The 14326-nt window shown below is 43.4% G+C and overlaps 1 protein-coding gene across 3 annotated transcripts in view; it reads right to left on the bottom strand.

Annotated features, from left to right (window-relative positions):
• piezo1 (piezo type mechanosensitive ion channel component 1 (Er blood group)) overlaps positions 1 to 14326 on the bottom strand; it is a 90697-nt gene that overhangs the window by 34165 nt on the left and 42206 nt on the right. For all 3 annotated transcript variants that reach the window (XM_026191118.1, XM_026191119.1, XM_026191121.1), the window contains exons 16-30: positions 14165 to 14323; positions 13681 to 13784; positions 13116 to 13282; positions 11547 to 11723; positions 11058 to 11183; positions 9987 to 10187; positions 9573 to 9777; positions 7531 to 7635; positions 6265 to 6421; positions 4808 to 5051; positions 3567 to 3663; positions 3201 to 3366; positions 2524 to 2613; positions 2320 to 2402; positions 1740 to 1817 (exon numbers count right to left, since the gene is read on the bottom strand). In XM_026191118.1, the coding sequence (XP_026046903.1) occupies positions 1740 to 1817; positions 2320 to 2402; positions 2524 to 2613; positions 3201 to 3366; positions 3567 to 3663; positions 4808 to 5051; positions 6265 to 6421; positions 7531 to 7635; positions 9573 to 9777; positions 9987 to 10187; positions 11058 to 11183; positions 11547 to 11723; positions 13116 to 13282; positions 13681 to 13784; positions 14165 to 14323 (2159 nt within the window). The remainder of the gene's footprint in view (positions 1 to 1739; positions 1818 to 2319; positions 2403 to 2523; positions 2614 to 3200; positions 3367 to 3566; positions 3664 to 4807; positions 5052 to 6264; positions 6422 to 7530; positions 7636 to 9572; positions 9778 to 9986; positions 10188 to 11057; positions 11184 to 11546; positions 11724 to 13115; positions 13283 to 13680; positions 13785 to 14164; positions 14324 to 14326) is intronic.

The following is a 14326-nucleotide window of genomic DNA, read 5'->3' as shown; positions in this document are numbered from 1 at the left end:
GTTAGAAATATCCTGTCTCAGAGTGACGCTGAAAAACTAGTTCATGCATTTATTACTTCCAGGCTGGACGACTGTAACTCATTATTATCAGGATGTCCAAAAAACTCGCTGAAAAGCCTTCAGCTAATCCAAAATACTGCAGCAAGAGTCCTGACAGGGACTAGAAAGAGAGAGCAGATTTCTCCTGTTTTGGCTTCCCTTCATTGGCTTCCTGTTAAATCCAGAATTGAATTCAAAATCCTGCTCCTCACATACAAGGTCTTAAATAATCAGGCCCCATCTTATCTTAATGACCTTGTAGTACCATATCACCCTATTAGAGCACTTCGCTCTCGCTCTGCAGGCCTACTTGTTGTTCCTAGAGTATTTAAAAGTAGAATGGGAGGCAGAGCCTTCAGTTTTCAGGCCCCTCTTCTGTGGAACCAGCTTCCAGTTTGGATTCAGGAGACAGACACTATCTCTACTTTCAAGATTAGGCTTCAAACTTTCCTTTTTGCTAAAGCATATAGTTAGGGCTGGACCAGGTGATCCTGAATCCTCCCTTAGTTATGCTGCAATAGACTTAGGCTGCCGGGGGATTCCCATGATGCATTGAGTTTTTCCTTTCCAGTCACCTTTCTCACTCACTATGTATTAACAGACCTCTCTGCATTGAATCATATCTGTTATTAACCTCTGTCTCTCTTCCACAGCATGTCTTTTATCCTGTCTTCCTTCTCTCACCCCAACCAATCACAGCAGATGGCCCCGCCCCTCCCTGAGCCTGGTTCTGCCGGAGGTTTCTTCCTGTTAAAAGGGAGTTTTTCCTTCCCACTGTCGCCAAAGTGCTTGCTCATAGGGGGTCATATGATTGTTGGGTTTTTCTCTGTATCTATGAAGCGCCTTGAGGCGACTTTTGTTGTGATTTGGCGCTATATAAATAAATTGAATTGAATTGAATTGAATTGAATTTACGTGAAAAGGGAAAGACCATCTCTGAATGGAGGAGAGGGCGTAAGAGTACTCAGAGAGGCAGAGAGGGATAAGGAGAGAAATGAGGTGTGTCTGGACACCAGGTGACTGCATCTCAACAATGGTGATTGGATATCCAGAGAGAAGGAGAGAGGGGGATGCACAAGGGCAGAGTATAAAAATGGTGCTCGGGAACATTTGCCATTGGGTTTTTTTTCTCTAGTTCCTGTGATGAGCAGAAGACGTCAAATGAAGATCTGGCTCTGGACATCTACAGTCAGGCTGCTAAACTGCTTCAATAAAACATCATCAAAGAAGTCTAAATTGTGGACGTTCCCTTTTCTCTTTACTATTTTACAGAAACAGTAAAGGTAAAAGTGTGAGTATTAATCTACATCACAGGTCACTCCAGCCTTCTAAAGTAACAGACCATTCTAGGCTTAGTTTTCCAGTTAAAATAAACCCAGTCGTATTTCAGGAGCACAGATCTAGAGAGGAGCTACCATGACGGACGTGGTTGGGAGGACCGGCCTGCGAGGCTATTCAGGGTTTCTGTAAGACATCCAGAAGCCTTTGCAGACTTCCTGTATTGGGCTGCTGGTTCCACAGATCAACACTCTATATTCAAGACTGCATACAGAGACTGTTCTACTACTAAGACTACAGGCTTGGCTACAGATCTTGTAGCCAAGCCTGGAGCTCTGTCTGTTGTTTAGACAGACAGAGCTCTTGGGTTTGGGTTATTTGTATGGTTTTCCACATATCAGTATCGTCTCCATCCAGGCTACCTGCAGCATGGTCCAACCACGGCTGGTACCACAGCTTCTTCCTGGACCTCTTTTTTCCTGTCTGCATCTCTGGATCATCTGGAATGAAAACAGAAGTTCAAAGAGCTTTCAGGACAGACTCACTGCGGGGATGCGAAGCTTAGAGTTGCACTAGCAGTTGTACTAGGAGAAGTCTGGCAAGTGTTTTAATCTTTTTTGGGGGAAACAATCTTCCTAATACAAGTGGTCCTAAAACGACACAGAAGGAAGAACAGAAATACAAAAGAAGAGTAAATGTTAAGGGTGTAATGTGAAGCTAACTCACGTGCAGCACAGAGAAGTTTTATTGACTAACAGAAGTGAAGAAAAATGTACGGAACAGGAAGGAATACAATGAAGGGAAATCAGGACACCGAGGCAGGAAAGAGGATGAGGAGACAGCAAATATGCTTCTGCAAATAAACATTTTTACAAAGCACAAATAACAGAAAGTGTTGTAGAAAGAAAAGAAGCTGTATCTAACGTATGTAATTGATTTCAGATGACACTGATTAAACTTCTGGCAGTGACAGGAAACACACGGCAGTAAAAAGAGCCGCACCGACAGCCGGGCTTTCTTTGGCGCTTTCACTTATTTTGTGTCCATATTTGTACTTCTGCTGCTTGGATCGAATTCTCTGCATCCTGAGGACAAAAGAAGAGAAGGACACGGACTTCATTTCTGTGATGCTTTGTTTCTGAACACTCTCATTTTCAGGGTTTCTTAGAATTTGCGATATATTTTTCCATTGCTGTGAGCACTTACGATCTCTTGAGTTGCGACAGCGATTTCTTCTCAGCTTGTTGGTGGAACTTGATGTTCTTCACAATACTGGCTCTAAAGAGCTCGAAACCCCTGAGAGGAAAAGGTCAGTTAGTGCCATCAGCAGTTTACAGCCAGGAACCAGGTCGTTTCATGTTTGTGAACAAAAGTGTGTGCGTGTAAATACAGGTGTCAGTATAGCTGCCACCTGCTGTCCCAGCTGGTTATGGCCACAGCCTTTTTTCAAAATGTTAAATATGAAATGAGTATTACTGAGCAGCGGACAGGGTGATTGTCACGGTGACAGCACATTAACAGTGCACTATGACAGTGAAGTGATGAAACATGTTTTTGGCAGACGCTGTGTCACTGATACCCGTGCACATTGCTTCAGGCCAGGTCACGCACACACTTTGTGCCAAATATTTCGGTCAGCACGTGCAACATTTTAGATTTCAAATATTGCCGGTGAATGCACCAAATAACCACAATGGTAATATCTGCAGCGCTTCTGTGGTCAGGTGAAATATGAATCGTCTAGATTTGTTGTGTCTTTGGCATCGCGATAAATATAACTTGTGAGTAATTAAAGCATTTTCAAAACTTCTTTTGGGTAAATTCAGGACAAACATCTCATGCACGTTTGCGTGATGTCAGTCAGCGATGTCACCGAGTCGTACCTCGAGGCCTGTTTGGCAGAAGCCTGCAGTTCAGTTGTCACATGAAGGAAGTAGAAACTGAGGAAGATCCTTCTCTGCAGCAGCAGGCACAGGAAGCAAATACTGTCCCACATTATTCCGGCTTCTTCTACTGGGAGACTGCACGTCTTGTCACTAACTGCTTGTGCTGTCAAGAAATCCAAAGAAAGTAAATGTGAATTTTGCAGAACATCAATCCCCATCAGAATTAAAGCTTTTTAAAATACCAAGTACAACCAAGACTCATTTCATATTGTACTTGGCAAAAAACCCCAAAACAGATTGAAGGCACAACGTTCAGTCTGAGTAGAAACTGATACGGCAGCTCAAGTATTTTTAAAAACTTACGATCATAGTATCCTTTGACTGTGCATACCAAGCTGAAGAGTTGGATGACCCAGCAGAAGCCCTTCTGCATCTCAAACACAAACACACATGCCAGGATCTGAAACACACAAACACACATAAGCACAGTCAGTATTTCTATATGTGACGTTTTGTATACACAGATTCCAAACTTGTTCTTTTTCTTTATATCATGATATCACAAAGTGATGAGGCGTCTCTGTGGGACACAGAACCTCTGGCTTTTTCAAAGGCTCCTATAAAGAAATGACAGCACTGACGAGAGACAGCTTCACAGGACTCTCAATGACAACACCTAACACTTTGTGAGTCCTGCTTTACCAGACCGTGTTAATCACATCGACCTAGCAACCAGGTACCCGCCCCCTGACGACCTCTGTATTCCTCGACCGGTTGGCGAGTGGTTACTGGAGTACGCTGGCTGAAAGCGATCACAAAGCCTTGGTCACAGCAGTTTAATGGGCAAAGCTGATTTGTCTGCAAACACTCCCTAAACAACGAGCAAGTGTTTGAACTGGTCAACTGGCTGGTTGTGTTCTACCTGAGCACCTGAACTCAAAGTAAAAGCAAACGCGTTTGAAGAGGTGGAACACACCTAGCACTGTGGACCTATTTCAGCCTCAATCGCCTCAATAACCTCCAGAAACCACTCGCCATCTGGTTGAGGAATACACATTTTCCCCTAGCAGTCGATGTCACTGACCATCGTCTGTCCTTGTGTGACTGAGGCTTTAGCACGGGGGGGGGGCAATCTCAGTCCACGAGGGCCGGTGTCCTGCAGGCTTTAGATGTGTCCTCGAACCAACACAGCTGATTTAAATGGCTAAATTAGCCCCTCAACATGTCCTGAAGTTCTCCAGAAGCCTGGTAATGAACAATCATGTGATTCAGGTGTGTTGACCCAAGGTGAGATCTAAAACCTGCAGGGCACCGGCCCTCGTGGACTGGGATTGCCCACCCCTGCTTTAGCAGCTGATTTTTACAGCAAACCACTGCCATGTGGTGGGGGAGGAGCCAGGCGGTCCCTGGACATCACATCGACAGTTTGCTTATTTTTTTTAATGTTGTTTTTTGGTAAGAGTAAATTATTTTTCAAACAAGGTCAAACAAGGTTAGCCTTGTGATATCATCAACATACGTGAAGCAGGACAACACATTGTTGCTTAGTTGTGGATGTAAACGTAAAATATATTTCATCACCAAACTATAGATGTTATACTTACAGATAAGAGATTTTTAGATATGATGACTGCCACATTATAGATGATGAGACAGTCCCACAGGTTGAGGCGAGTTCTGGATGGTTTGCCCAATAGCTGCGTTCCAAACAACAGAAAAAAGAAGCAAGCAAGCAGGTAGCCCAGTCCAAACACAGATATGCGAGTCGACCCTGTGATAAAGACCACCGACAACACAAACCAGAAGAAGTGGCGAAACACCAAAACCTTCGCCATGTCCAGGTAACTCCTACAAGAGGAAAAAGAGAAAACAAATCATAAAATACATATTTGAATGACAGAGCTGCTCCTGTAGTGAGATGGAGAAGGAGAGCAAGACAAACTATGAGTAAAATCCATTTTTTCTTTAGATTTAGATCGAGAACAGGCAGGTCAGGCTGCAGTGCACAGTCTTACAACCACTTCTTCCATGTGCTAGAAAATCATGAAGGTAATGTGTGAGGCCATCTGTCAGAGAGTTAAAGTAAGGATTAAGTGTCCTTTTACAACATCACATTAAAGCTTTCATCACAAAATGTCAAAAGCAAAGTTATTCATACTGTTACATACGTCAAGTCCACAATTTCCACTCTCACCATACGATGGCTGGTATAGGCTAGCTGCCCCCCCCAATAAGCATACGCGAAAGAGAACGGGTGGATGAACGGATAATAATAATAGTATTTTGCAAATATGGGAAAATGTGGAAGGAAATAAATAAAAACTTTACCTTTTCGTTTTCCAAGAATATCCCCTTTTTTTCTAATTTGCTCCTAACTAACAAAACTGTGGCTGCACTGTCACACAGTTTGCTGTGGTACTGGGCTGACCCTCTACAGGTCACAGCCTCAGCAGAATTTCTGTTCTAAGGGTGAATGGACTGCTTCTCATCTTGTAACTTTCTACTAACTAACTAACTTAAAGGGCTTCATGCATCATGCCTCATTCACACACATTCATACTGTGATGGATGCATCGAAGAGCAGCCTGCGGTTGCATCTTGCTGAAGGATATCTGGCATGCAGACAGGCGCAGCCAGGGATTGAACCACCAACTTTCCAGTTAGTGGATGACCTGCTCTACCACCTGAGCCCACAAGGGGGCTCCATTTTCTCCAATACTATCTCAATATTGATCATTGATCTCATTGGCTTTAAATTGCACAAATAAGTGATTTCACTGGGATTTCTGTTGTTTCTATACAGTATCTACAATATGAACTCAGCTCCATGTGGTTATTTTCCTTCCCTGAAACAGTGTTTGCATAAATGAAGCTTAGAGTTCAATAAGCACGCTCTATGGCCTCACATCTGTCCACTGCTGGGAGCTGACAGCTAAATCTAAGCTTTATCACTCCCACTTTCCCACGCTGTCAAGCTGTTTGTGTCATCACTCCAATCACCCAAAGCAGGTTAAATTTGAAATGACTGAAAATATAGACGTATAGACTTTATGATATTTACCTGCAATTCATGAAATTAGGTGCAGGGTTAAACAATCGACCTTCCATTGGTTCTGGTTCATCTGTGTTCTCTCCTGCGAGAACCATCCACTCCTCCACGTGCTCACACTCAAACACCTTCCACTGCTGAGATGCACACATCAGCAGCACAAAGTCCGCTGTGGGCGCACACAACATAACGCAATGATTTTCACCTACAGCACTGAATTCTTATGACAACGTCTGTGAAGTCCAAGGAGCTTGCAAAGAAAAGCGTCTGGACTTCTTTAAGTTACTTGAAGACGTTTCACCTCTCATCCGAGAAGCTTCTTCAGTTCTAAGGTCAAATGGTGGAGAGTCCCAGATATAGTGGGAGTTTCCCCCCACAGAGGGACAAAAGGACCCCTGATGATCCTCTAATCGCCTGAGCCAAGGTGTGAAACTGGGTGTGGGTCCCAATCAGCCAGAGTTTCGGGTGTGTTCATTGTGAAACCTGGCCCCACCTTATCATGCGAATTCCTGAGGTCAGATGGCCCAGGATGTGAGTGGGCGTTAAGGCGTCTGGGAAGGGAACTCAAAACTGGATTATAGATGGCAGACAGTTGGTGTCGTAAACCACCGCCTCTGTTCAAAGATGGTCGCTCACAGTGGACATAGATGCTTCTTTCACTCCTCTTTCAAACCATCTGTCCTCTCTGTCCAAAATGTGAACATTGGCATCCTCGAAAGTGTGTCCTTTATCCTTTCGTCCCTCTGTGGGGGGAAACTCCCACTAGGTTTATATCTGGGACTCTCCACCATTTGACCTTAGAACTGAAGAAGCTTCTCTGATGAGAGGTGAAACGTCTTCAAGCAACTTAAAGAAGTCCAGACGCTTTTCTTTGCAAGCTCCTTTGACTACAACATGACAATATGTTAACTGTGAACTCTGACTACACATTACAGTCAAATGTACTTGTTCTACTGAGCGCTCTGGATTTTATACTATAAAGAGCAGAATTTGTCTACATATATTATTATATTAACACACAATTGTGTAAATAGTGTCATAAACATTAACAATATGCAGAAGTTATTGGAACAACTGTGAGACGACAAACATAACCAGCACAAATATGCCTTTTAGTGTAATAAAAACTGCTCTTTTGTGACAATTTCCAATAATAATCCATACAAACTCTGAAGTGCACTCCATTAGAATATGCACACTCCACACTGTGGGAGTGGCAGTGACACAAAGGTTTGCTTTGTTCACTCATGGATGGAGTGACCAAGCACACAGACTAACCTATGAGATTTCTGGAGTTTGGAACAGTATAAAAATCAGGCAGATAGATCCATTTAATGAGAGCTGAGTTCATCAACACTGGACTCTTCCATCTCCATGGGTAGTCTACAACAAGCACACACAAAAGCAGAGACATACAGTAGTATTTATAGAAACATGTGTAAACATCCTCTCTGAAAAGTGCCCGACTGACACATAAGACCGACCTTTTGTAATCGGCCATAATTTAAATAAAACAAGTGAAATGGAGACAGTCCGCACACGCCTGCATTTCTCAGACATTCCACACATCTATAAAACTACTAGCTGAAATACGAGCGGCCTCAGCTAATTCAGACAAACAGCACATCCATCCACTACTGTTCATCCGGGCTGTACAGCAGAAAAGCCCAGACCGCCCCCCATCAGCGGGAACACCAATGTGCTCTCAGGTCAGCCAGGTGATATAATCTCTCCAGTGTGTCCTGGGTTTTTGTTTGGGGGGGGGTTTGCTCCTGGTAGGACATTCCTGGAAAACTACATCCAGGAGGCTCCCAGAAACCATCCCAATCAGATGAAGGAACCACCACAACCTTTCCATGTGGAGGAGTAGTGACTCTACTTTAAGTACCCTCCCGAATGATTCCCCCTGCCTCTAAGACTGAGCCCATCCACCCTTGAGAGAGATATAATTTCCAAAGCCTGTATACACAGTCTCATTAATGTAGTCATTACCCAGAGCTCATGACCATAGGTGAGTGTAGGGACAAAGATCAGCCTGGTTTTATACTCAGCTCTGTTTGGACTGGACTGCTACAGTGTCTGCATCATGGATGATGCACCTCCCAGTCTGAGGACCATGGTCCTAAGGCAGGGGTGGGCAATCTCAGGCCTTGAGGGCCGGTGTCCTGCAGGTATTAGATCTCATCTTGGGTCAACACACCTGAATCACATGATTAGTTCGTTACCAGGCCTCTGGAGAACTTCAGGACATGTTGAGGAGCTAATTTAGCCATTTAAATCAGCTGTGTTGGTTCAAGGACACATCTAAAACCTGCAGGGACACCGGCCCTCGTGGACTGAGATTGCCCACCCCTGCCCTAAGACTGCTAATTCTCCTTCCCACCAAGTCAGACTCTGCTGCAAACAATTCCAGTGCAAACTGGGAGCCCCCACCTGAGGAAGCGCACAGAACCAGCAATATCTGCAACCAGCAGGGCTGCATCTAAAGGGGGACATGGGGTGTATGAGACCCAATTTATTTTAAGGCTTAAGTAGATATTAATAAAACTGAAATATTTCAAAATAAAAGCTTTTTTGCAGCGTAATAAAACTGTACATGGGCCAGTAAAGCTCTTTTCTGTTAGGCTTTTAGGTTGGAGGCTGAACTGTTATTAACATTCATTATTAACATATACAATTACATTTTTTTTTATATAGTGCCAGATCAACTTACTTCAAGATGCTTATCATCATGCAGTCTTGTTTTCAAGAACAGCACAGTGCTTCCTAAATAATTACCGTTATAAATGTAAAGATACGGCACTGCATCCATTGATATAAACCACAAAGTCGTTATCCAGGGATACGAGCTAAAGGGAAGTGAATAGAGCACACAGTGCTTGGTTTTGTAGAAGACATGGACGTATTGTTGGATTTGTTCACTGGGTGAATCTGCAATCCTGAGAGAACGATCGGAGAAAGATTGAGCATCTCCAAAGACATGGTTCTCTATTAAACGCTGCTGGTTCAGGGTGGATTGCTTCTTGGCATGTGTGGGCTCTCTTTCAGACATGTGAGAAGTAGTCACACATGTGGAGACTGTTAGGTCTACAACTCCTGATTCCATCGTCTCAAAATAAGTTGGATGATTTGATATGGGCAAAGATGCAACAAAAAGATGCAACGTGAGCATCTTCATCCACAGATTTATCATAATAAAACATACATATTGTATTACTAATATTTATCTAGTGTGGAAATATGCAAGAATATACTTTATTCATGTATTACACATTTCTGACATCTAATTTATTTTAAAATCGAAGGCTTTTAAAACTCACCTATGCAGAGAGCTGGCGGTATGCCCACACACAGCAGATACTGGTAGATCATGATGATGGACAGGAAGAGACAGTATTTTGGCCAGATCCTTGCAATAGCTGCCCGCCTCCGCCTCACTAAGATTGCTACTAACCAACAGCCGTGGATTATCACTAAAAAATTCATCCTCTGTCCAATCACATTCACAGTCATCAGGAAGCAAATCTTTAAAAAAGAGCAGATATTTAAAAATTAAGACTAAAAACGACACTGATGCGCTGGAACGCTATATTTAACTTATCTTCTTTAGAATAAAATAAAACAAATATTACAGTATACAATAGAAAGGATTCCCTGCAAAATGCACAGCTGTCACTGATATACTCTGATCCAAAGCCCACATTTGTGCAGTAAGAGATTCTTTTCTTAACTACCTCTAATCCAAATTTGTAGAAAGTGTAGTTAAGCAGATACTTGAAGCAGGATATGAGGCCCTGGTCTGAAGTGTCTCTTGTGGCGCCAGGAAAGAGCGCCGGGATGACGGGCGGGGAACGCTGGAGTTGTCGGTAATGGTGAGCCTGGTGTCGATACACTGTTGCCTCAAAAACCAACAACATCAGCACAATTAAATGGTTCTGCAAAAAAGCATTAGGAAACAATCAGATTAGGCTTTCACCAAAATTTCATAACAGTTGGGTGATAACCACGTACACTGTAAGATGCACAGAGTAAAACAGAACATCTAATTGTACGTGTGTACGTGTGTCTGCAATTCCTTTTGATTAAACAGCCACCTGCATGCAATCTGCTACAATGCATTCATGCCACCGCTGACTGTAATAAACCTCAAATGTGATATGTAAAGCTTTAAGCTAGGGTGGACTCGCCTGCACGCAGAGGTGCAACTCTCAGGCACAAACTGGTAAAAAACTAATTATGAAGATTCTACCGACAGCAATACAAATGTGTGGCTCAAACATGAGGGCGCTAACAAAATCTATCAAAGGGAAAATGCAAATGTTTCTCTCTGAAGAAGCACACATATGTTTATATTAAATACAAGGTTGAAGTCTTTTGTTAGAAATTGCCAGGAACTCTGAGGACTTGAGGACTAGGACGCAGGTGCAGCGAAGGATTTATCCACAGAGAAGTGGGTGACTCCTCCTTTAAAGCCTGAGTCTATGAGCAACAGCTGACATGTACCATGTGCAGAGAAACACAAAGCATTAGTCATCTTAGATTCTGAGCTACCTGTGTTAATGAAGTAAGTGATAGAAGTGCACAGAAGCTGTGCACCGGGCTGCTGACACCCTGCAGGTACAATGATCCTGCTGGACAGTACAAGTTAAACAAAGAGAAACAAAGGCCTCACTCTGAGAGTGCTACGCGGGTCACACTGCTGTCAAACACATCACAGAGCCAAGTGGCTTTGACTTAAATGCCATTATTAGTGTTTATACTACACGTTTAATTCATCTGCATTATTTGAAGTGAAATGAATATACCTTGCTGTATCCGAGTGCTGTAGCATCTTTCCTAATGCCAAACCATTTGGCGGGATCCACTGGTTCCTTATACAAGGAAGAGTTTTTCATTTCCTCTGGTAACAGGTTGGTTTCATTTGCAAGAGGCTGTAAAAGAAAAGATGGATCACAAACACTTTCTCACTCCAGTGCTGATAATGATTATTCTACAAGAGCAGTCAAACAACAAGAAGTTCTCTAAAATTATTAGTAATAAAATTATTATTCTGATCTCACCGGATTTATAAAACACTACTGAGATGTTCCGGAAGTCACAGTTGGGAACATAACCAGACTTTCAGCTCATTTTCAGCCCAGTCTGTGACCCCGGCCACTTTCTTTTTTGTTCCTTGAACTGACTGCATAAACACAGGCTCAGCACAAACGCATGCTCGTCTCAGGTATTAACCAAACCATGCAGCCGCTTCTCTCCTACTGGCTTTGCACGCCTGCAGTAAAGCAGAGTCTCACCATGGTACAGTTACGGGAGTAGTCGTCAGGGTCAACAACACTGAGCTGGTACAACATCTTGCACACAATGATGACGCACACCCAAACTGTGGACAGGCAGGACGCCATGGATCTGAAACGGTCATAAGGCATCGCCAGAGACCAGAGGACAACCAGGACCAGATTCATCACGGATGGCTACAGACAAACAGAGAGAGACAGCACTTTAACAGGTATGCTTTCCCCTAATCGGGACAGTTTCTTAACATTTGTTGTCATTGTCCTTCTCACCGTCATCATCACCAACGTCATATAACGAGCTGACTTTGCTATGCGTACATATATCCAGAGGAAAGAGTGTTAAGCATTTAGAAGCTCCTGCTGTCACTTTGATCTTCCTGACAGATAAACTTTATCCGTTATTAAAAATGTGAGATTCACCTGCAAATATGCGTCTGTAAAGATCAGCTGCATTACTGAGTGTAGGTGTGCTGTGCGTGCATGTGGGAACGCATGTACAGACCGTGTAGCGGTTACATGAACCACTAACAACAACGTCACATGTGTGTAGCAGCTGGATGTGTGTTTTTTGAGAGCTTATGTAAAATTTGGGTTTGTGTTCAGAAGTTTAGCCGAGTCTTAGCCCAGATAAATGTCTGACACGCGTGACATCTCAGTACAGGTTTGAACTGTGAACTCGAGCATAAATGGTCCTCTTAGATTTGAGACCAGCGTGAGGGTTTTGTATGAAATGCTGAATGACGCCTTTTGAAGCCAAGTAATGTCTCCTTGTTGGTGAGTTCACTGCTAACTTTTACAGGCCGCTGTGGTTCTACATTCATCATCTGCAGTGGAGGATATGGGACAGTGACAGCTAATATCTAATCTCAGAGAAACAGAACCGACTCTGACAGTCAGTGTGGCCTCAGATCAAAACATCATCACTGCCGTTAATCGAATAAATCGAGGAGATCATAAATGCTATAGATCAGAAACAGTATGCAGCCGGATTATTCCTCGATAACTAGAAGGCATTTGATGCAATCAATCACGACATGTTATTAATAAACTGGAGCAGTATGGGATCGGGGGCTGAGTGAAAAAGGATTTACTGACAGGAAACAGTTTGTGCAGCTGGGTGAATATTCCTCATCATGCTTGGATAATGCATGTGGGAATTCAATTTCAAACATCCCTGTATCCGTCCAACACTACGAGGTGTTTGCCTCTCTGAGTGGAGTGAAGAACCGGAGCAACGTCCCAGCATGAACCAGTTGTACAGAGAGGAGGGAGGGCTGGACCGGGTGGATCGCCCACTACAGGGATGTGTGTATAAGAGTGTGTGCGGCTGCACAAGCATGCTTATGTATGTCTCAGTATATTTGTAATGATGATAGGCCATAAACAGGAAGAAGAGCAGGGGCGGGATTAAATAAGCTCATCCTGCTGCTTTTTAGACATGCAGGTGATTTATAATTATTACTGTTTTGTTTTCCTTTGTTTGTTTGTCTCTTTTTTCTGTGTTGTTGTTGTAACATGTTCAAAATAAAGATACAACACAATAACTTGATGCTTCAGTCCTTGCCGTACCTCTTCGAGGGCGACCCATACAGCGAAGAAGGCCACCATCTTGAGGATGTGACGCTCCAGAAGCCTCCAGAGAAACTCTTGAATTGTGGTGAGAATGTCAGAGAATCTTCTGGAAAGATCCAGTAACCTGTCCATCACCAGACCCCATTTACTAGGCATCAGCTCCACTAATGAAGAAATCAGACAAACATCTGTGAGTCTGACTGGGATGACTTCTTAAATTAAAAGGTATATTTCCAGTGCATCCAGTCTGCCTGCTCAGTCCTCTGATTTAATGGGAATGTTTAGGATTTGATTCTCTTGGACAGGCACACAGTGTAATCTCAAACCTCAGGACCACTGCGAGTAAGAGAGAGGAGCTAATGACGAGAAGCTCTGGAACATCAACACCAGTAAGACAGAATGAATGGGACCAGTGACCCATTCAAGGACAAACAGCTTAATAAACCCGATGATCAATTAGCAGTCGGTTGCTGTCTCTTCAGATGTAACAGCCTCATAGTTCTATATGATATTAGAAAGCAACTTTTACATAATTATAAGAAACCTGAAGGTTTTGTTTTACCTTCATCTTCAGAGTCATCATCAGCGTTTGCAACAAAGTCCTCGTCATGGTTCGTTTGCACCTCAGCAGAGCCAGTCTGGTCTGCCCTGCCGCTGCGCTTTTTTCTGAGAAGATTAGACCAAAGCACAAACATCACCTTTCTTTATAACGCAACACAGGTGGTGGTGGGTGTCACTCCATGTAAAAACCAAGCGTGACCAACAACTGAATGAAAACCCAACTTATTTCAGGGACAACGAAGCTGTTTGTGGGTCCTCTGATCATTTCTACATTTTCTAAATATTTAAAACCAGGTTCAAATGTTTAACCGTTCCAGCACGAGGACAGAGCTGTCCAGCCCAGCAACTCCACACAGGACGTAAAAACGAACTTGGGTAGCTTCTTAAGACGTGACAGCGTCCGACAACAGTATTAACACTGTACTATGAAGAAAAGCAAAGACATTCTGCTGTTACATGTCATGAGCAGCAGCAGGAGGTGTTACCTGTGTATGGGCGTGATCTGCTCCAGGTCAGTGATTCTCATGAACGGCTTGTGAAAGTAGTGCAGCTGTAGGATACAGGCCAGCAGGAAGAAGCCGGGGATCAGAATGCTAGTGAAGAGTTCAGACAGAGCAAAGGTCTCCAGGCCGATCGCTGCCAGCCTG

This window comes from Astatotilapia calliptera, chromosome 13, assembly GCF_900246225.1.
Source record: "Astatotilapia calliptera chromosome 13, fAstCal1.2, whole genome shotgun sequence".
Taxonomy (NCBI): Eukaryota; Metazoa; Chordata; class Actinopteri; order Cichliformes; family Cichlidae; genus Astatotilapia; species Astatotilapia calliptera.
The sequence above is the reverse complement of the archived record's forward strand: the minus strand, read 5'-3'. Positions and strand labels throughout refer to the sequence as shown.